This window comes from Medicago sativa, chromosome 1, assembly GCF_051527215.1.
Source record: "Medicago sativa cultivar Bolivia chromosome 1, Bolivia_mono, whole genome shotgun sequence".
Taxonomy (NCBI): Eukaryota; Viridiplantae; Streptophyta; class Magnoliopsida; order Fabales; family Fabaceae; genus Medicago; species Medicago sativa.
Genome location: NC_140749.1, coordinates 89,695,908 through 89,717,531, shown reverse-complemented (window position 1 = coordinate 89,717,531; position 21,624 = coordinate 89,695,908). Strand labels below are relative to the sequence as shown.

General features: G+C 33.5%; 2 protein-coding genes and 2 long non-coding RNA genes across 7 annotated transcripts; 3 read left to right on the top strand and 1 right to left on the bottom strand.

Moving 5' to 3' along the window:
- Window positions 1-1,231: 1,231 nt before the first annotated feature.
- On the top strand, window positions 1,232-4,575 carry LOC146958926 (uncharacterized). 2 transcript variants are annotated; one of them, XR_015024757.1, is made up of 5 exons: window positions 1,232-1,918; window positions 2,753-2,903; window positions 3,074-3,420; window positions 3,555-3,597; window positions 3,728-4,575. It is a non-coding gene; the product is annotated as an uncharacterized LOC146958926 (long non-coding RNA). The 2 variants fall into 2 exon arrangements; XR_015024756.1 differs by having other exon boundaries at window positions 3,542-3,597.
- A 624-nt stretch (window positions 4,576-5,199) lies between these two features.
- LOC146958925 (uncharacterized) lies at window positions 5,200-8,860 on the bottom strand. 2 transcript variants are annotated; one of them, XR_015024754.1, is made up of 4 exons: window positions 8,486-8,860; window positions 8,240-8,378; window positions 6,167-6,349; window positions 5,200-5,671 (listed from the first exon to the last, which is right to left on the bottom strand). It is a non-coding gene; the product is annotated as an uncharacterized LOC146958925 (long non-coding RNA). The 2 variants fall into 2 exon arrangements; XR_015024755.1 differs by having other exon boundaries at window positions 8,240-8,319.
- Window positions 8,861-10,259: 1,399 nt separating this feature from the next.
- On the top strand, window positions 10,260-14,915 carry LOC146958924 (Core-2/I-branching beta-1,6-N-acetylglucosaminyltransferase family protein). Its single transcript, XM_085740426.1, has 4 exons — window positions 10,260-11,144; window positions 13,594-13,669; window positions 13,763-13,878; window positions 13,968-14,915. Exons 1-4 carry the CDS (start codon window positions 10,661-10,663, stop codon window positions 14,483-14,485), a joined length of 1,194 nt encoding a protein of 397 aa, XP_085596552.1. The 5' UTR covers window positions 10,260-10,660; the 3' UTR covers window positions 14,486-14,915.
- Window positions 14,916-16,454: 1,539 nt separating this feature from the next.
- Window positions 16,455-20,204, top strand: LOC146958923 (Tetratricopeptide repeat (TPR)-like superfamily protein). 2 transcript variants are annotated; one of them, XM_085740425.1, is made up of 2 exons: window positions 16,455-18,266; window positions 19,403-20,204. In XM_085740425.1, the coding sequence occupies exon 1, from the start codon at window positions 16,584-16,586 to the stop codon at window positions 18,096-18,098; it is 1,515 nt and encodes a 504-aa protein (XP_085596551.1). In that variant the 5' UTR covers window positions 16,455-16,583; the 3' UTR covers window positions 18,099-18,266; window positions 19,403-20,204. The 2 variants fall into 2 exon arrangements, with proteins under 2 accessions (XP_085596551.1, XP_085596550.1); XM_085740424.1 differs by having other exon boundaries at window positions 16,500-18,306.
- Window positions 20,205-21,624: the final 1,420 nt, after the last annotated feature.

Below are 21,624 nucleotides of genomic sequence, written 5' to 3'. Positions count from 1 at the left end.
AGTGCATCTAATATCTTAAATTGTGGTGACTGTTAAACCAAGATTGCAGTTACAAGGCACAAAATGCATTCAAATAAACTTTGTCTTTTTTCTCCTGGAAAGGAAATTTTTCGACATCTACCCATAGTCAATTCATAACTGATCTCAAGTTAGTTATTATTCAAATCATAATTCTATGTTTCCCTATGTAGCGGCGAGTATCCAAAATGATTAAGATATTCGTTTCGAACAACTATTCGAAAACTAATCTTTGTGGACAAACTACCATATATTTAATGTCAGTTTCAACAAATGAAACACATGTATTTGTTAGTATATGGTGGAGATGGTTCTCATATTTTAGATTGCGGCGAATTTTTGAATCATTCAAATCATCCTAAATACAATGCTGTTTACAAGAAAATTTTTCGTAATGTACCAGCATGATTTGTTCCTTTTTTTAAGTTGTATTATTATTTTTAACATTGTATTTGCACAAATAGATTATGAATTAACATTATAATTGAATATTTTGTTTGCCATCAATATGACCCGTGCGGCACGGGTGCAAGGTCTAGTTTTGATTATTATTAAAGGATAGATTACAGGATATTGTATTGACTCAATTAACTGTAGTTAATCGAGGTCATATTAGGAATTAGGAATAACAGTGACTCATCTAACTCTAAGCTAGTGAAGTCACTATATAAGATCTCACCTCCATTGTATCACTCAGAAAAATTGAATAGCAAAAACGGTTACAGAGTTAGTTAGACTTTCTCTCTCTTCTCTCTCTCTCTATAAGATATAAATATAGTTAGTTCAAGGTCGGTTTATGTAATCTGATAAGTAACAGATAGGAAATATCAGTTAGTTAGTTTATTTTTTATTTTTTAAAGGAATATCAGTTGGTTAGTTAGTTAGAAATTTTCAGTTGCATTCTGTTACAGTTAGTTTGTTAGCTTTTGGTTACGTCATCATCACATTTATGTTTGCATGACGGGTATAGGCATAGCCCAACTATATAAGTAACTCATCAACAATGATTAGAATCAGAGTTCACAATCTCATAATCTGATATCAGTAGAAAGAAAAAAAAAAGATTCTCTCTTTTCTCACCTTGCTTCTCTCTTTTCTTTGTGACTAATCTTCTTCCTCCATGGAAACCGATTATGCAAATGATCCTTTGAGCCCCTACCACATTCATCAAGATGACCGTGGCTTTTTCCAAACCGAAGAACTGAAGGGCCCTAACTATGCTACCTGGTCTGAAGCCATGATCGGTATTTTAAAAAGTAAGAACAAGTTTGTATTTCTTGATGGCACAATCAAGAAACCAGATTCCACTGACCCACTTTTTCCTACTTGGATGAGATGCAATGATTTTGTGTTATCTGGTGTACGTGCCACCATATCTTCACTGATTCAAGAAAGCATCGAAGATATCACTGATGCTTCAGTTCTTTGGCAAGAACTCAAAGATGGATACTCCCATGGTAAATTTGTCCGAATTTATCAACTTCGTTGTAATCTTTTTTCATTGAAACAAGGTGACTCCTCAGTTAGTAGTTACAGAACAAAACTCAAGAATCTTCTTGAAGAGCTGGCTTTTTTCGACCTATCTCTCGATGCCGTTCTACGTGCTATGCTTATGACACTGCTATTGATCATAGGTCGGAAGATGAGACTTTATACTTTCTTCAAGGGTTGAATGACAATTTTGCTGCTACTCGTTCCGAAATCCTTGGTATTGATCCCATTCCTGTCCTGGACGAGGCATTTTCAAGGATTGAAAATGAAGAAAGAAAACAACTCAGTATCAAGGTTCATACAAATCCTAATGTCTTGTCATAACTTCCACAATCCAATCCTGCAACCACCTCTCATACCTCAAACCTTGTTGCTACAGATAACATCATCACTTCCTCTTCAATTTCAGGTAAAAATTCAACATCTTTTTAATCTTGAATTTAGGTGCTAGTGCCACATATCACATTGATTATGTTGCTTGCATGTACAAAAAGCATGTGAAATTTGTCATTTCTCTAAACAAAGAAGATTGTCATTTCATAATAGTACCATTATTTCTGATTCTGATATGATAGATTATGATACCTGGTTTCCCTATTCTGCATTTCGATTCTATGTTCAATATTTGATACTTCAACGATTATTGATGATAAGTCTAGATTTACATGGATGAAATTTGTGCAATACAAACATGAAACTAGACAGCTTCATATAGGACTATTATGAAATCCTTCTATCCATCACAATGGCCGAGATTTCTTATGCCATCTTTTTATCAATCATAAGCAATCATTCGTCGTTTATCTTGTGTGGAAACACCTTAGCAAAGGGGTATGTTGAGAGGTAACACCAAAATAGGATAAATCAGTTAGTTATAACTTTTCATTTGCTCCTGTTAATAGTAATGCTGATAATTTATTAGCTTTTGGGTTTCTAATCATCAACTTTATGTTTACGTGATTATAGCACAAGTATAAATGTAGTTTATTTGCAATGGATAATACAATCTGATAATGTAGTCATTAAAATCGTTTTGGTGGTGCTGAAAGAGGTAAAAATATAATAGTCAGAATGCCTTTATCAGATTCTATTATGATTATGTTGATTATGGACTCTTTTAGAGAGTTTAGATTGTGATAGAAGGATAGATGAGGATACAATATGTACTTTGTTGATTTGGTTTATCTTTATATGTTCATTTATTTTTGAATCTAATGAGTTTAATAAAAATTCCTCAAAACAGGCCGTGTTAAGTTCCTGGACTTTTCTTCCATAGTGACACACAAATCTAAAGAAGAACTCGAGGCGGATCCTGATTTGATAAGTGTTACAATCTCACTCCAGGACGTTCTTTCAAAGATGAATCCTATATAACAAATACTGCACTCTACGGTGTAAGTTACAAAGCAACATAATCCTTTTATAATATTGTGTTTGGAATGTTTGTATTTGTTTCCTAATTGTTCCTATCAACATGAAAATTCATCTTGATTTGAAATAAATATATTGTTCTGCTTTTTTATGTCTATTTTGTGTTTTAATCTTAGCTTTGAAATTTTTATAGATGAATTTAAGCCTCAGTCAGCTGACAGTGCTAAGCTAGGATTGCTATGCCACACCGAAGAGAAAAGCGTCTTTGTGGAATCTCAGAACAAACAGATAGGAAAGTCCAAGGTGACATTTGAGGGAACTAGTGAGGAATACAAGGAAAATGATGCTGTATTGTTCTTCGATGGTGAGACACTTCGATTGGAACTGATTGATAAGGCAGTTGAGCAACTGCAGCATATTCAAAAGCCTGGCGAGTCTTCAACTGTTGCGGCAGCAACTGTTGCTGATTCGTCTCCCATTGCGAAGTCCAGAAAACTAGCACCTTTTAGCAGTGCGAGGAGCTCCTTTGAGACTGCATCAGTAAGTGCTTACCAACTATCTTTATCATAGTTGTTAGTAGTTCATTAAAAATGTTTGTTGTTGACAAATGGAGACTATCCTTTATTTCTTGCACTTCTTATCTAATTTCTCTCTCTTTAAGTTGATTCTGCAAGGTTAATGTGGAACGTGTAGATAGTGGTCAACTTGAGAATGCTGGTATGTATGATGTTTTTTGTATTGGTTTTTGTAATACAATATCTGGACTTTGTGTTGATATTGGACTCGTGCTTCATGCATTCACATCTGATTGACATTAATTTAATGTTGCATTTATATCATGTCACAGCCATCAAAGCTGATAGTTCATCTGGACCATCCACTGGTGCTTCACCATCTACCAAAAATGAAGTCGAGGAACATCAAGATGATGAGATGGACAAAGGAACCAATGCTGTTGAAAGCTCTGAACCCAGGAGAATGCAGAAGTGACAATGGAAGCATTGGTGAAAGCGAGGGCAGTATTAGTAGCAGGAGTAGTAAAAATCAGTGATGAAGACCCGATTGTTTCAATATAGAATTGCACAATCATCTAGCAGTTTTGTTACAAATAATCCGTTTATCATAAGACTTGGTTAAAAGTGATCTGATATACTTGATTGATGTTTTTAAATCGTCTTCAATTTTATGAGAGAAATGATTGATTGAAATGTGCGTGATTTTGGTCCTTGGAAAGATAGTATAAAATCAATCATATATATAACATTGAATATTTTGTGGATTGTTGGTAACAACTGAAGTTACTACGTTGTCTAATGCAACCACTTAGGAGGATAATGCCTTGTTCACCGAGACAAGTAGAACCAGGTGAAGCAGGATCTCATGTGAATGATGATATAGTCATAGTCATAGCCATTGAAGACAAAACACAGTTAGTTCCCCTTGGTACAAGAAGGCGCTATACTGCCAGAGCATTAAGCCAGCAGGAACCAATATCATCAATATGAAATTGATTATAAGTTACGTTATCAAAACTAACACTACCTTTGGAAAATATATAAAATATATATACAAGTCTATATTAATTGATTCTTATTCTTAGCCATATATTCAACGATAGGTTCTCATATTAATTTAAAACTTTTTTTTTTAAATTTTATTCTATGATGTTTCAATATACATAACTTGTCATATGGATTAAACGTAACGGCATACTGTATTATTTTTTTAGGGGACATATTGTGTTATTATTATTATTTCAAATGATTTAGCTGTAAAAGTCACATACACACTATGTTAAAACGATGAGTAATGCATGTTCAAATTTGCGCCATGTAAACATATATCCACGAACATTTCTATCATCTCAATTGTAATTACCGGACGAACAACATGTTGTTAAATTCACGTGTAAAATGTTGTAAGAGTATATACTAATTAAATTCAACTAGAACTTTTACCCGTGCTACCGCCCGGGTCATAAACAATGGAGAAACTAATATGTTGCAATATGGGACCCCGTTTGTTTTGGATTTTTTTGAAAAAAAATCAATTTTTTTTAACTAAAAGATCACTTTTTTTTATTCACATTAATTCTTGTCATGATTGTGTCGTATATTCTTTTCTGTTTTAGTGTCATGGTTGACATCAATCGAACATACTCATTAGCCAAAATGTGCTAGTCACAACCTCATAATTCATCCCATCCCATTGCCACAAAGTTGTGAACCAATGGCCTACCCTAGAAGAACCAAAAGTTGCAAGGTTTAGCATCAAGTTAAGAATAATAACAGAGAGATCTATTATTTTGTTAACAGCCAATAAAAAAAAGAACAACATTAATAAGAGTATCAAGAATCCTCTTCAGGTTATACTACAAAAATATTATCCAAGAAAAAACACCAGTTTGGAAAACATATTACTAACCTTGTAAGTACAAACCCAACCTGCAGTCTATTAAAACAAAAATGAAAACAAATACTCAATTTCCCTAAACCTTGAACTTGGATGAAGCAAAACTATTAACAAACTAAAATTTGTGAATTAAACTTTTTTGCAGTTTTGCTTTCAACATTAATTAGTAGATAGCTGATACTCCTGAGTGGTGGAGGAGCACCCATTATGAGCCATCACAGATCAAATAACAAATTCATCCTTTGATTTTAAGTCTCTAAACTTGACATGAAGGCATTCAACCCAATGTTGATGTGTTTCACTTTGAACTTGAGTGCCTCAGTTACAACATCAAAGGGTGAGTGATGTTTAGAATAAATACATCAGAGCAAAAATGTACCTAAAACAAACAATTCAATTCATATAACACTAAGAATAAAGATGGTTGTTAAATGTTCACCCAAAAATAGATGATTGTTGAATGAAAATGCACCACGCACATGCAGTGTTTACAAAAACATGTTCTCGTTCATTATAAATAAGAGTCTTCATTTTCTCTAAAACTCTTATTGAGGATTACTAATTCCAAATTAAAATCAGGTTCATCATTTCCCAGTCTTTGTATTATTACTATTTGAAAGATTCATGTTAGAATGATCTTAACTATAAAAAGATTCATGTTAAAAAAATTAATGTTTAAACTGAAACTACAAAACTTAAAACAATGTGGAACCAAACTTTTTTTATATGAAGACCTTAGTTGCAATGGGAAGTTTTCTAAAAATAAAGCTTCAAACTGTTTGAGTTAGTTTAATATAAAGAATAAGTTAGACAATCTAGATACTAATCTCAAACTTAATACTCCTCTAACTGAATGAAAGTTTCTCTTGCATACCATGTGGTTGTCCTTATTAGAGCCTCGTCATTTTCTGTTTTAATTAGAGACACATGTGGCTGTCCTTGTTTCACTTTCAACCCAAACTGAATGAAAGTCGTCTTGCATAACATGTGGATCTAATTTGACCCTTGCAGCACCTTATGATCATGAGATTTGGCAGCAGCAAAATTTGCCGACAGACTGAAAACAAAAAATGCAATCAGTTAAAACCGATCCTAAGAGATAAATTAATAAGACTTACATTGTATCACAACAATTAGAGCACACAAATTTTGGAGTTAGAACCATATAAATTTTGATTTGATACTAATTAGAACCATCTGGAAAAATTTGGAGCGCATCTTGCTTCCTGTTAAGTATAAGATATTATATCACAGTCTCAAAAAGAGCCTTATTGTATGGTACATATCTACTGTTCTCTGAGCAAATTCACAATCCTGAAATACATGAGGTGCTTGTATTGCTTTAAAAGTTCAAAACAAACATAAACCTTGACACAAAGCACTCATTTAGATGAGATTAAGAAAAATTAGGTAATTAACATGTTAAGTAAAGATGAAAGGTTAGGCACTCATCCACACAACTCTCATGTGTACTACTGTCAAATTAATTTCCAGCATGCTTCTTTTATCAGGCACACAGAAAGTCTTCATAAGAAGTTTCAAAATCCTATTTATTTCCCACATTCTTCCTTTAAGTGAAATATGATATATTTAATGAAGTCTTAGTTTCTTATTAAAATACCCAGTTCAATAGTATAAGTGATAGCCTCTTTTATCCCATTCTTAATAAAAAAAAAAAATACTTTAACTCATACCAGGAACATTATCATATTTCCATAGCAATCATTTTTCTTTCAAGGTTCTACCCTCATCACTTTGTATTAGTTCCATATATGAAACTTGTAGAAGATGATAAACAAACAAAGATTAAACTATTATAACTTAATGTCTATTATAGCATTCTTTAAAACTAATCACAGCATGTATAGGTAGTTTAAAACTAATCAGACTATGAGTTGTGACATCACAAATCCAATTTGACCAGTTGAATTTAACCAATCCTCTCCAGGCATTTATGTCTTGATAAATCTATACCAAAGCAAGTAAGAAACGATGAATATGCCCAAGTTATTAAATATAGAAGTAAAACTCATTGTAATCAAGTATATCATGTTATAGAATGGCAAAAAAATTAGAAAACTTGTCCAAAACAACCATGTTAGCAGATGTATCAGTATAGAATGAAATTTTTGCAAGAGAAACAAAAACACTTCATATTCATTCCTATAAATCAGATGTCAATTAAATGACTAATTTTAAAAACTACACATTTAATTTTTGTGTCGAACTCGTGGGAATTTAGTTAGATATGGGCTAAATAAACATAAGCTCTTCATAGTTGGTTATAGTTTTTTTGCATACCAGAAACCATTAAAAAGGTTTTAGAAAGAAAGAAGAAAACTATCTAAAAAATCCATTTTCATCCAAAGTCATGTAACATAGCGACAAACACAGTAGCATCAAGTAAGTCATCTCCGCTATAAAGATATCTTTTGTCAAACACTTGTTTATAAAGCTCATGTTTCATGGTCTCCATTATTAAAACAAATCCAAAATAATCGTCATAAGTAACAAAAACAAAGTAAAATACAAAGCAAGCAAAACATCATGAGCAAGCACACAAATAAGGCGTCATCTCAAAATAGAAATTCTATTAAACAGAAACTCACAACCCCATTAGTTCTTCAACTATTTTTAACTAAAGCTAGAAACTTTTCAAAACAAAAATTAAGAAACAACCAATCTAACAAACAATATAGTTCAAAATGTCACAAATGAATAGAGAAACCAACTATTTTAAGTTAAAAAGTTCATAACTTTCTTCTACAAACTTAGAATCCATTTTGATAGAACCATCAAGTAAGATAAATTCTGACCTAATAGAAGAGGTATTGAAGATTCAATTGACAGAAAAAGAAAATGTTTTGCAAAGATAAAGTGGTGGTAGAGATTTCTAAACCTTAACAAATTGATACAAATTAGAGAAAAATAGTGAGAGAGGGAGTACCTAAAACTGATGCAAAATATTCCATTTGAACCATCGTACTCCAATCCTTACACTCCGAATCTCTGATACTTACAATTTCACTGAATTCCAAATGAAATATCACCAATTTACTTTAGAAAGCTATCCAGAAATTAAAATCCTAAAAAAAAAAATGCAATGCCCAAAATATCAAGATTATACAGTTACGAAAATTTCGTTGGCAACAAAATCGGAAAAGTGCAATGCGACGAAATGGATGGAGCGAACCTTGAATCGAAGATGATGATCATCACAGAAAATGGTGCGATTACCAGGTGAGGCTTGACTCGGCCGATTCGAACAGTTCGAGATGAAGGAACTCTCTGGTTCATTGTGAAAAATTGAATCGATTGGAGAGAGAAAGAATAAAGAAGATGAATGTTATGATTTTGGTTTGAATTTAAAGTACGTTGTTTTTTGTTATTTTGTGGCGAATATGAAGAAGGAATGAAACTGAAAGAGAAACTAAAAATGAGGGGGAGAATGGATGAGTTCGTTGTTTTTTTTTTCTCAGGGAGGGAGGGGTTCAGTTTTGGAAACATAAGAAGTAGAAAACGTGAGAAGGAGGATTTTGGGAAACAATAACAACATTTAATGTACGGTGGAAAGCCATAACTAAGAGCATTTAATATTTAATGTATCAGGCATGGGGAAATGAAAGTTTGAAGTCAAATTATATCAAAGGATGAGATGTATGCTGAGCCAAATGATGAGATCCAACGGTCAGCATCGTTTTGGAGCCAAAACCATTTAGGTTTAGGGTTTGCAAAGTCATTAGCAATGTTAAGATGGATTAGATATAAGTATGATTGAAAATAGTAGCTATTAAAATAAATGGAATTTAATCCATATTATCAGCAAAAATAATCAATCAATATACATCGATGTCATAAAATGAGTAATAATGAGAAAGGATACAAACTATATTTTTTGTGTCTTGTTAACGAGTGCTCTGAAACACTCTTTAAACATTTCAAAAGAAGAAATTATTTCATAAAAAAATCAAAAATTTCAATTTTCAATGCATTGATTACATTAATTTTTTTTAAAAAAATTACTTTTTAAAGGTTGTGCCCCAGAGACACTCGTTAACATTTCCCATATTTTTTTAACCATTTGCTTAAGAGAAAAAAGTGCGCTAATAATTCGAAGTTGAAAAAGATAAATAAAGTTTCACTAAAAACTATTTCACCCAGAAATTAAACTCATGTTCTTTTGAATTTTTAATCATTTGAGAGAGTTCATTAACACTTGAATCAATTACTTATTATATTAGTAATATTTTGTGTAAATACATGTCACAATATTATCATTATTATTTTTGTACAACTCAAATTATAAACTAAATTATTTGTCAAAAGTTCTCGTGAGTTCAATTGTTATGAATAATGCATAATATGTGCAAGGTTTGAGGTTCAAACTTCGATCACAAAAAAAAATTATAAACTAAATTAAAGATTTAAAGTATTGCACTAATGTAATAAAAATATATAATTTTACCACAAAATTAACTTTTGTAAGTGTATTTTTAAAACCGATAATATAACACAAACAAATATAGGTCCTAATTAGAAAGAGTAATTATTTTTGTATATTTTCTCTAATATTTTATTAAATGTAATCTATTTGAAGCATGTTAGATATTAAATGTGGATATCTTTTTGACTAAAATTATATTAAATGTGGATATCTTTTCGACTAAAATTATTTGTCAAATATAATCATTTCCATTATATCCAATCTCATTGATTTAAAGTCTTAAATTAATATCAGCCAAATAAGGGCCCCAAATAAAATCTGCTTCATGTAATGCATGTATATTCTTCTCCACTTTTTTTTATTCTTTTTGCTAAAATAAAATGCATTCCTTCTAGGCTTTTTTTGACAAATCCTTCTAGGCTTTTTTATTCTATTTATTTTCTTGGGTTGCTAAAAAATGAAATAAACCTTAATATATTTTTTTGGTAAGAAATAAACCTGAAATTTGACTTGAATGAATGACAATGAGAACATAAGAAAGAAAAATACAAATCCGTGATCTCCAATCTCCATCTTCTTCTGTAACTCCCCCAACAACCAATCTAACCCAAAAAAAAAACCCTAGACCTCTTTAACAAACCTCACTTTCCTAATTTACCTTTCCACAAAAAATTCCAACATTCAATTACTAAGAATCAAACAAATTCTGGTGCAAAATTTTGGAAATTTCTGATCTGGGTTTTCAATTTTACATCTTCAATTTTATTTATTTATCTATTACTTCGATGTACATCATCAATATAGAGTTTCAAAAATCCAAGATCTTCAACGACCCATTAACGCAAATAGTTTCAAAATCCAAACTTTAACCAAACACACTTCTCAAAATCTAAACTTTCATATGCCCACATAGTGAAATTAGTTATGGGAGCTGAAAAAAAATGGCTTTTCACGCTATTCAGTGCAGCAGTTTTATCTTTAATGCTTTTGTTAATGTCTTCTTTTTCAACTTTCAGTTCTCAAAAGCCTTTTCCATCACTTGTTCAACATGGTTCTCATTATCCTCCTGCTTTTGCATACTTTATCTCTGGTGGACATGGTGATAAAGACCGGATCTTTCGTTTGTTGTTGGCTGTTTATCATCCGAGGAACCGTTATTTGCTTCATCTTGGTATGGATGCTAGGAATGAAGAGAGACAGGGTTTGGCTGATGCTGTTAGTTCTGTTCCCGCGATTCGGGCTTTTGGGAATGTTGATGTGGTTGGTAAAGCTGATTGGATCACTTATTTGGGTTCTTCCAATGTTGCTATCACGCTACGTGCTGCTGCTATTATGCTTAAATTAGATAGTGGATGGAATTGGTTTATCACTTTGAGTGCTCGTGATTATCCTCTCATTACACAGGATGGTATGCAAATTTTGGTTGTTTCTATTTGCTTTGTGAAATTTGTGCCTTTTATTTGATTGTGGATGTTTCTATATATACAGTAATGAGTGTGGTGTGAATTGGAAATTTGAACAATTAGTGTGTTTTAAACTAACGAGCTTGGCAATTCAATATTGAGATTGTTCTGTGTGTGGTGGTTTGGTATTCATTGGAATGTTTCTATTTCAGTTTTTTATCCTTTTATTCACTATTTTCATGGCCTGGTTTGATTGATTTAGGAAATTTGAAATGCAGTATTAATTGGAAACATGGTATCTTAGAATTAATGTTCAAGTCAATAAGCTTGCTCCAAAGTTACGTGTTCTGCATTATAGGGAAATGATTTCTTATCATTGGTCAGCTTGAATTTGTGTATATCAGTAAAAGACTAAGTATTCATAGATGCCTTTTCTTTTTAGGTCCTTGAAATATTACTTTTTTGTGATGAAAGGATGCTTTCTCAGCTTCTGTAAGTTTTCATCATTTTTTGATAGGCTTTTTTAATTTGAGATCCTGAAGTATAAGGTTTATACTTTATGAATGATACCGAAATGTCTTCAGGTTATAACATTGGATTGGTTGCAACAGTTTGATTAAAATGAGCCCTGTCCTCATGGTACTTAGATTTTTTTTCTAATTTGGTTTTTCACATGAATTTTACAGTTTACTGGATACTGTCCATGATTTAGACTATAATACTATTGAGTTTGCATAGGACACTAAGACAAGTTATTCATGTGATTTGTTGTCCATACATAAGGAATGTTTGGTAACATCCAGGAAGTGAAGTCAAGAAATTGGTTAAGAGGGGGCTATGAAAAGAGTAAAAAGGTGTACAGTTGAAACAGGGGTCACAAATAAGGGGAGAGGAGTAAGTAGATAGAGATAGTAGAAGGGTATTGAGGGAACGGGTGGAGGGTTTCAGATAAGGCATTTATAGAAGGGTGCTTATAGGGGATGGGGCAGGGCTCAATTGCCTCCCCTGGACCCCTTTGCCTGTTCCTCTTTGCTGGTTACAGCCATTGAAAGAATTTATTGTTTTCATCTTAAAAATATATATTCCGAGGTATAGATTCATCAAACTACCTCTATATGCTGAGGGAACTCGATGAAACTTTCTGTGAAGAGATTGGTTCTGAGCTGGTGATTTTATTCATGCCTTAAATAGTTGAATATCTCATGCAGTTATAATTGTTAGGATCTGATAAGAGACCAAGAGTTTCTTCTGATTGCATGTGATATCATGCAATTGTTCTTATTTTCCTATGAATTGAGAAACCGAAATACTAATCTAATTATACAAATCTAAGAAGACTGGAGGATGGCATGGTATTCTAGTTGCAGGGATTTTTAGGCATCCTTATAAAGTCGAATAAAGATTCCAGTGCTAAATTAGTAGGTAGTCTAACTGATATGGTGACTAGAGGATATAGCTCAGCATGCGCTCAAATGCAACAAATTGTGCATAAGATGAAAAAGTTATCACAAAAGATAGAGTGGTGTGAGTGGGGTCAGCGTCACGATTCATGGGAAATGGAAGTTGAGTTCATTATCGCTGGGGCTAATGATTATCTATAATGTAGATCTTTGGAACTGCTCACCTCATGATAGTGAATGAAGCTACCAACTGGAGCTTCACATTGAACATGCATTTAATGCCCTTGCAAATGCGAAAGCAAACACCCACTATATTTTCTCTTTAAATTGTGAAAACATTAAGGTCCTTGCTGACAATGTATATACCTCTGTTGATTTTTTCCCCTGCTCTCAACTCTGTCTTGATTAATTGGTTGTTATCTTCACAACAAATAAACCACATCAATATCTGACACCCACTCACTCATTTCACAAAATAGTTCCAAACCAACTCCTTCTCTCTTCTTTGGCTCCTTTGTTCCCTTCCATTTATTCTCCTTTCTCCTCCATCACTTCCACACTCTCTCACTTCACCACTGTGCCGCTCATTCGTTCAGGTTATGTTTTCTTATGATATTTTTGCATCAGAACTGTGCAGAGGCGTTGTGGCTGGCTGACACAAACTGTTTGAGGTTGGCCACATATTTTCATCAGCCTAAAGATTGCGAACTGGCAACATATTTATCTGCTTTGGTTCTTGGAGTTGTGGCATGCCTCATACTAAGCACAAAGCATTGGTATTTCTCCGATGACCGTAGAACTTGGTATCTATATTAGTTTGTTCTATATTATTTTTGTTGCAGTACAAGAACATTTACACTTTTTGTTTTATAATTTATGTGTGAGGAAGAGCTTATATTGTTGTTCTGAAATTTATTCACTGAATTGTGCTTGTTGTAAGATCCTTATATATCTCATGTCTCTTCCATATTCACAAATCTCAATTTGATGTTTGTCTTCTTTCCTAAGACCTTTCTAATGATTGTGCTCATATTGTGCTTGTCTTTTTTAACAGATCTATCCCATGTTTTCTCCTCCGTGAATAGAGACCTCAATTTCATTGATCACACTGGTGACCTTGGATGGAAAGAGTATGAAAACCACTGCTGAATCATACCTCTACTTTGTGGCACTTATTCAGTTGGTCCTGGATTATTTATGTTTTTATTCAATTGCACATGCAGGAGTGACAGATTCAAGCCTATTGTAGTTGATCCAGGAACATATTTAGCAAGGAGAAGTCAAATTTTTCAAGCTACAGAGAAGAGAGCAACACCTGATGCATTCAAACTCTTCACTGGTAAATATATTCTCCGATGCGTACAACACATCCCTGACTATGATTTTTTCTATTTCTTTTTCATATTGAATGCTTTTCATGCCGCTCAGGTTCACCGTGGGTCACATTGAGCCGACCCTTTCTGGAGTTCTGCATTTTCGGTTGGGATAATTTACCACGAACGCTACTAATGTATTTTACAAATGTAAAGTTATCTCAAGAAGGCTACTTTCACTCAGTCATTTGCAATGCACCCGAATTTAAGAACACAACAGTGAATGGTGACTTACGATACATGATATGGGACAATCCTCCGAAGATGGAACCTCTCTTCCTTAATACATCTGTTTATGATATGATGGCAGAAAGTGGAGCAGCATTTGCAAGACAGTTCGAGGCTAATAACCCCGTGCTGGATATGATTGACAAAAAAATTCTCCAACGTGGTGGTCGCAACCGAGCTGCACCAGGGGCATGGTGCTCCGGTCGGAGGAGCTGGTGGGTGGATCCGTGCTCACAGTGGGGTGATGTCAATATTCTTAAGCCAGGTCCTCAGGCTAAGAAGCTTGAGGCATCTGTTTCTAGCCTTCTTGATGACTGGACCGCACAGACGAATCAGTGCCAGTGATCACATCAGACACTAAGAATAGAAACCATTGTAGGAAGCTGCGCAGTCTATCTATTGCACTGACCAGTAGAATTTGCCATTTATTTTGAAAGAAAAACAATTCTTTGGTCACCAAAGTGTAATATCAATCACGAAAGGAGCTCTGTGCATAAAAAACAAGAGTTGAGAGTTGGAATGGGGAAGGGAAATGCATTTTGATGAGCCTTTGGGGTGCTGTATTGTTTTGGAGGCTTGATATTTATGGTAGATCCTCCAATGATGCCTTTGAATCAAGTGGGAGGATATTCCTCTTGCTTTTCACTTTCATAAATGTTGTATGTTCTATATATGTCTCATCTGTACGATTCGAGCAGGATAGCTAGCTTATTCTTTTTGGATTATGAATATGATTGTCATTTTCCATTCTCCAATCAATCTTTACCTTTTGGCACTTGTTTCTTATGCTACCATATTGGATAATAATTATTGTTTGATGGTCCTGCACATACACGCACACGTGTTACTAACTTAATGACTTTGATGTGGATGGATATTGGCAAGGGGAACACTGTCACTGTCATCGTCTATTGAATTGCTAAATAAATAACCAACCAACCGTGGGTTTTTGTTCAACTACTTTTAGTATCTTTGTTCTTTCATTGAAAATGACAAACCTTTCTATAGACTGAATGGATAATAAAAGTTCTATTAAGAATGGCATCACCGCATTCCGGAGGCTCGTGTGATGCTGTCAAACTGTTATTAATAACTGTTGTTTAAAAAATTCATAAAAAGAAATACTCCATTTAGGGACAAATTATAAGTCGTTTTGACCATTACTCGTGCCAGTAAACATTACTCATCTATCCCAATTATAAGTCGTGTTTTGACCATTTCACACCGTACTATTTTAGAAAGGGAAATGTTAACTTGTGCCCTCAAGGCACAAGTTAATGATTCAAAATAGAAATATTCTATTGTAATTAATGCATTTGACTTTAACTTTTTTACTTTTCAATAATTGAATGCACAAAATTTAAGAATATGTTTCCATTTTTGGGTTGCTTAACATGTGCCCTAAGAGCACAAGTTAACATGACCCTTCTTAGAAATATAAGTCAATTACTTTCTCCTTAATTATAACATCTACTTTGTATATTTATAGTTTTAAGACTCTTCAAACCTCTGCTTATATTTATAATTGAGAAACACAAATATATATTTTTTTTGAAAGAATTGAGAAACACAAATTTGTTTCCTCTCTTATATTGTATCATTAAACATAGGGTAATTATGTAAAAGTAATATATTTTTACAAATGTATTGTTATAAAAAAAAATTAGTATCTGTAAAATTTGTGAAGGATCTTATAATAAGAGACAAATAGGAAAATAAATACACAACAAATTTTTATTTAAAAGTTATTGTTTTTTATTACTTAAACAGTGCTTTATAGACACCTAGTAGTATTTTCTCGATTGTGAAGGAAATCATATGTAGTTAAGTTAAAAACTATGTGAAAACACTTAAGTTATCTAGGTTTTGCGCATACAAAAAACCAAATTATTCTGTTTGATCTTAACTTCAACTATAAAAACATCTTGGGACATATGGAAAGGGACACACTATCTACTCCATTTATCTCTCACCCCCACTCCCTTTACTTACTTGAGTGTCGAGTGTTTACTGGCAAACCCCTATCAACAAACAACATAACATTGTTTGAACTTCCACAGAGCCAACCTCTCAATCCCATTGGAATCAATGTTCCGAGATCAACCAATTGAGTCTGGGTATAGTAAAAAAGAATATTATTTCACATGGTGTATTAAAGTTTAAATTTCAATCGAAAGAGATGTCCACATTTAGTCAAATAATATCTTGAAGATGATTATATTCAATGGAAGAAGCACGTGGGAAAAATAAATAAATAATAGGGTTTAATAAATTTTTGACCCATATATTTATAAAGATCAAGATCTATCACTTTATTTTCATAGGATTAAAAACTTATTTAATCAAAAGAAAATAATTGTCCTCCCTCGGAGTACTTACTTGAATTTGATACGGTGATAACACTTAAACCGCACATCACCTTCATCAAAGTGTTCTTCTTTCCATGACCATGACACTCTCACGATCATTCAGAAGATTCCCCAATCTTCTTCCACTCTCTAAATCAAGTTTACATTGTGAATCACCCACCGTTCAATTCATCCAAAACCCATCTCGGTCACTCAAATTCCACTCATCACTTCTTCATAAACCCAACAACCCACATGCCGATACTATCTGCAGAATCCTATCCACCTCACCTGATTCACCTGTCGACGTCTCTCTTTGCAACTTTCCAGTGGAAGTCTCACCGGAGCTCGTAGTTGATGTCTTAAACAAGCTCAGCAATGCTGGCATTCTCGCTCTTTCCTTCTTCCGTTGGGCCGAGAAACAAAAAGGATTCAAACACAACACTGAGATTTTTCATGCTTTGATTGAAGCATTGGGTAAAATCAGACAGTTCAAGATGATTTGGAATTTGGTTGATGAAATGAAACAACGAAAGTTGCTCAATGGTGACACTTTTGCCCTCATTGCTCGTCGTTATGTCAGAGCTAAAGTTATCAAGGAAGCGTTGAAGACGTTTGAGAGGATGGAAAAATATGGATTGAAGCCTCAAATTTCGGATTTCAACAAGTTAATTGATGTTTTATGTAAGTCAAAGTTTCACGTTGAGAAAGCACAAGAACTGTTTGATAAAATGCGGCAATGGAATTTAGAGCCTAATCTTAAATCCTATACTATTTTGATAGAAGGTTGGAGTCAACAGCAAAATTTGTTGAAGGTTGATGAGGTTTGTAGGGAGATGAAGGATGATGGTTTTGAGCCTGATGTGGTTACTTATGGTATAATCATCAATGCTTATTGTAAGGCGAAAAGGTATGACGAGGCTATTGGTATTTATCATGAGATGCTATCAAAGAATGTAAATCCTAGTCCTCATATATATTGTACTTTGATCACTGGTCTTGGTAATGGTAGTAGAATGGATGAAGCTCTTGAATTCTTTGAAAAATCTAAGGCTAGTGGGTTTCCGCCGGAAGCACCTACTTATAATGCTGTTGTTAGTGCTTACTGCTGGTCAATGCGGATCAATGATGCTTACAGGATTGTTGGTGAGATGAAAGAACTTGGGATTGGTCCGAATGCTCGAACGTATGATATAATACTTGTTCATTTGATAAAGGCTGGAAGAACTAAAGAAGCTTACTCCGTTTTCCAGAGAATGAGTAGTGAGGCGGGGTGTGAGCCGAGTGTAAGCACGTATGCAACCATGGTGAGGATGTTTTGTAATGAAAACCAATTGGATATGGCAATGGTAGTTTGGAATGAAATGAAAGACAAGGGAATCCTTCCGGGAATTCACATGTTCTCGACGTTGATAATTTCCTTGTGTCATGAAAATAAGTTGGATGATGCATGCAAATACTTTCAACAAATGCTGGACGTTGGCATTCGGCCTACTGCTAATATGTTCAGTGCCTTCAAGAGAGCTCTAATGGCTGCGGGAATGGAGAATACTGTGATACATTTTGCAAAGAAAGTTGATAAACTGAGGAATACTCCATTAATTGCTTGACTTACACAAAGGCATTTCAGCATGTTAGGAGGTCAATAGAGCCATCTAAATCACACCAAGCTTTTTAAGTGATCCATTGACTTTGTTAGGAGGCATTGCTTCAAATTTCAGTAATTTGGGCGGTAACCCTTGAAAATGTTTTGCGGATACTTATCTACATAAATCTGTGTAAGTGTTGTTGGATCCTTTTGGAACAACCATTGAAAAGGTGCTTTATTTTCAAGATGGATACTCCTTGTCTGAATTGTTGTTTTTAACCGATGTTGCTCATAGGAAAAGTGGACTTCTTGTGTTTGTTTTTTATTGCATAACTCCACGTGTTATTTTTGTCGTTGGAATTAGAATAGATTAATTTATGGTTCTTTGTTCTCGTATGAAGCATTTAGATTCGTTGTGATTTTATCACTTGTATTTGTAATTGGGATAAATTGGGTGTTTGCGTTCACTCTACTATAGTTGTTAATTTGTTGTATAAATCCCTTGACATAAATAGCTAATTTCTCAATTTTTAAATTCATCTATTTCCTATATATCTGCATCTTTGACTGAATTTATGCGTATTGTTGCTTCCATGATTTGTAAATTTTGTGCTGCTATGAAGTGTTGACTCGTGCGATTTTTGCTTAAGAAAAAACTTGAACTGAATGTCTATAATAATCCAACATGTTTTTTTTTTTTTTTTGCTGCATTTGCTTGTACTTGGGGTGCATGGGATAGGATTAAAGGCATGATTTTGGTGTTTCATTTAATCTTCATAATCTGTGTGGCAAAAGATAGCCATAATTTCTTATACTATGTCAATTAATCTCTTTTCTTGAAAAAGAGAGAGGAATACTTTTAAGTAACCTATGTGAAGTGCGATGTATCGTTGCATCCTTTTCTGAATTGTATGTTAGTTTTGATAAAATGTCTAATTTCTAACCTCTGAGATTGTCTTCAAAACATAAATGAATGATATTATTATTATTAGACTTATTTTCGATGGTAATTCACTCCCAACGGACATCCGACATCCATTTTCCATATATTCACATATTTTGAATATTAAAGCCATGTCTGTTGTTTTTTTAATGCTGAAAGTGAGGTTCTGTGATGGCTGCCTATGTCATTTTCTTTCATTTGCAGCAAAGCTATACAAAACAGCTTCTGCCGTCTATTTCATTTGTCGAAACCTATGATTCATAGAAGTTTTCATTAAAATTCTAATTTCACATAAGCATATAGTTGGATTTTGATTTTGAGTATGTGTTGGTAGATGCATATGTATAAACATGTAGGTAACCTTTATGTTTCTTATTCTGCAGTTGAAAAAATTTTAAGTCGAAATTTTCTCCATAAAGTTACTCCTGCAATGGACATTGTCTCCCAATTACAAGAACAAGTTGATATGCATACACATTTAGCTTCTAACACTGTTGGGACATTGCAAAGGGATGCTCCTCTCCTAATCAGCTCTCGCCAAATTACCCTGAGAAAGAATGGTGACACTTTTTCCCTCATTGCTCGGTGATATGTGAGAGATAAGATTATCAAGGAACCATTGAAGACGTTTGAGAGGATGGAAAAATATGGATTGAAGCCTCAAATATTGGATTTTACCAAGGTAATCAATGTTTCGTGCAAGTCAAAGTTTCATGTTTGATAAAGCACAAGAACTGATCGGAGCCTAATCTTAAGTCCTATACTACCTTGAGTATTTTGTTAGAATGTTGGAGCCAACAGCAAAATTTGTTGAAGGTTAATGAAGTTTGTAGGGAGATGAAGGATGATGGTTTTGAGCCTGACGCGGTTACTATGGTATAATCATCAATGCATATTGTATGGCTAAAAAATATGAAGTTATTGATTTTTTTATCATGAGATACAATCAAGGAATATAAATCCTAGTCTTCATATATATTGTACTTTGATGACTGGTCTTGGTAATGGTAGTCGAATGGACAAAGCTATGCAAAATGAAGAAGAAGGGGCAAAGGAAAGTCAAGCGTTCTCTCTTACATTTTTTGGTTATTTTTAATGTTTTAAGTTTATGGATCATGTTAAATGTTAAATTGTGTTCTTGGAACAAATTTAAAAAATACATAATCTTTAAAAATATATTTTCTATATTTGATTGTGTGACACAAATTATTGAAACATCACTATGAGTTGTTTTTTTTTAACATAACATAACACCACTACCATCCTGATTTTTATAGAAAAATAAAATCGTTTGCTGAAGCATTCCCATTTAACCCCAACACAAGGGGTCGTGAAAATTTCGGGAAAACAAATTCGTTGTATTTAGCAGCCATCCAAATGAATATTTCCCTTGATTTAGGTAGTAAAATTTTGCTTGAATTTTGAATTTTATAATAGGATCTTGCTAACAAATGACCAAACTGGAAAACTCAGTATTCCCTAAAAGGAAGAATCCAGTACAAAGGATTCTTCTACTGGTTTCTGAACTTTGCCAGTTAGTCACTAATTAGCAATCTCCTTGTTAATACAAGGTAAACAAATGCTATGCAAATGTCCCACGACTCCGTGACTTGACAAGGGTAAGTCCTTTTATATTTATAGCTTGAGCAGTCTAGTTTGATTTAAGCACTAACCAATGTGGGCTTTAGTCGGAAACATACACACAAACCACTCACTCACTCCCTCAACGGTCCTTCAAGTTGCTCAATAATCAGGAGCCTATCTCACAATGTTCCCTGATCCACTCACACTCATTGAAATGCTTAATATTTCCCTCCACTTTCATACGTTTCGAATCATTGTAGCTTACAGCTTATATATCTCAAAGCATGTATGTTTCTGCCTAGCAGAAGTTTTGGACATTGCTAATTATTGATACCTAGTTCCCATGTAAAGTCACATCAAAATTGTTCTTCCTTCTCATGTTTGCAGAACGAAGCCTCCCTCTCCATTAGTATGATATATTCCCCTTTATTCTTATGAAATATTCTATCAAAATGTTTGTACCAGTAAGAAGTATTAGTGAGTATCACTTGCTTTCTTATTATTCGTTACCATTATCATTTAAACTCTTTACCAAATTTTACTGACATGGATTTGTTTGTTTTTTTGGTGAAAGATGGATTTAATTTATATCATTTATTTTGGTCATGTGGCATATATTAGTGGCAAAAGTAATGATCAGTTATCTTCGAGCACCAAAACCATTTTAATGATCAAACTGATACAGAAAAGTTGAAGTAAGAAATATAACATAATATTACCAATTTTATACTTCTATTTATCTGTTACTACTCTTTATGCAGCATGTACAAAAAATAAAAAGTTGCAGATTAACTGCAGCAGATGTTGTTTACTCATCTTAGTTTAGCACTTGAACATGTATGTATTTGTTCACCAATAATCTAATCATCATCAATGTAAACATCGTTAATTAGTGTCCATTATATATGAAATGCTTATCTAGAAATCCCTTTTGCATTTATTATCTCTTTCCTTCTATGACTCTGATAAACTTGTAGGATTCTATCTCAAGATTTTTGTTACATGAAACAAAGCTCATGCT

Excerpts from the sequence above, each read along its gene's own strand:
- LOC146958924 (XM_085740426.1), top strand. The coding sequence starts at position 10,661 with ATGGGAGCTGAAAAAAAATGGCTTTTCACGCTATTCAGTGCAGCAGTT. Across the intron at positions 11,145-13,593 it reads TCCTCTCATTACACAGGATG|ATCTATCCCATGTTTTCTCC; the intron begins GTATGCAAATTT and ends CTTTTTTAACAG. Across the intron at positions 13,879-13,967 it reads TGCATTCAAACTCTTCACTG|GTTCACCGTGGGTCACATTG; the intron begins GTAAATATATTC and ends CATGCCGCTCAG.
- LOC146958923 (XM_085740425.1), top strand. The coding sequence starts at position 16,584 with ATGACCATGACACTCTCACGATCATTCAGAAGATTCCCCAATCTTCTT.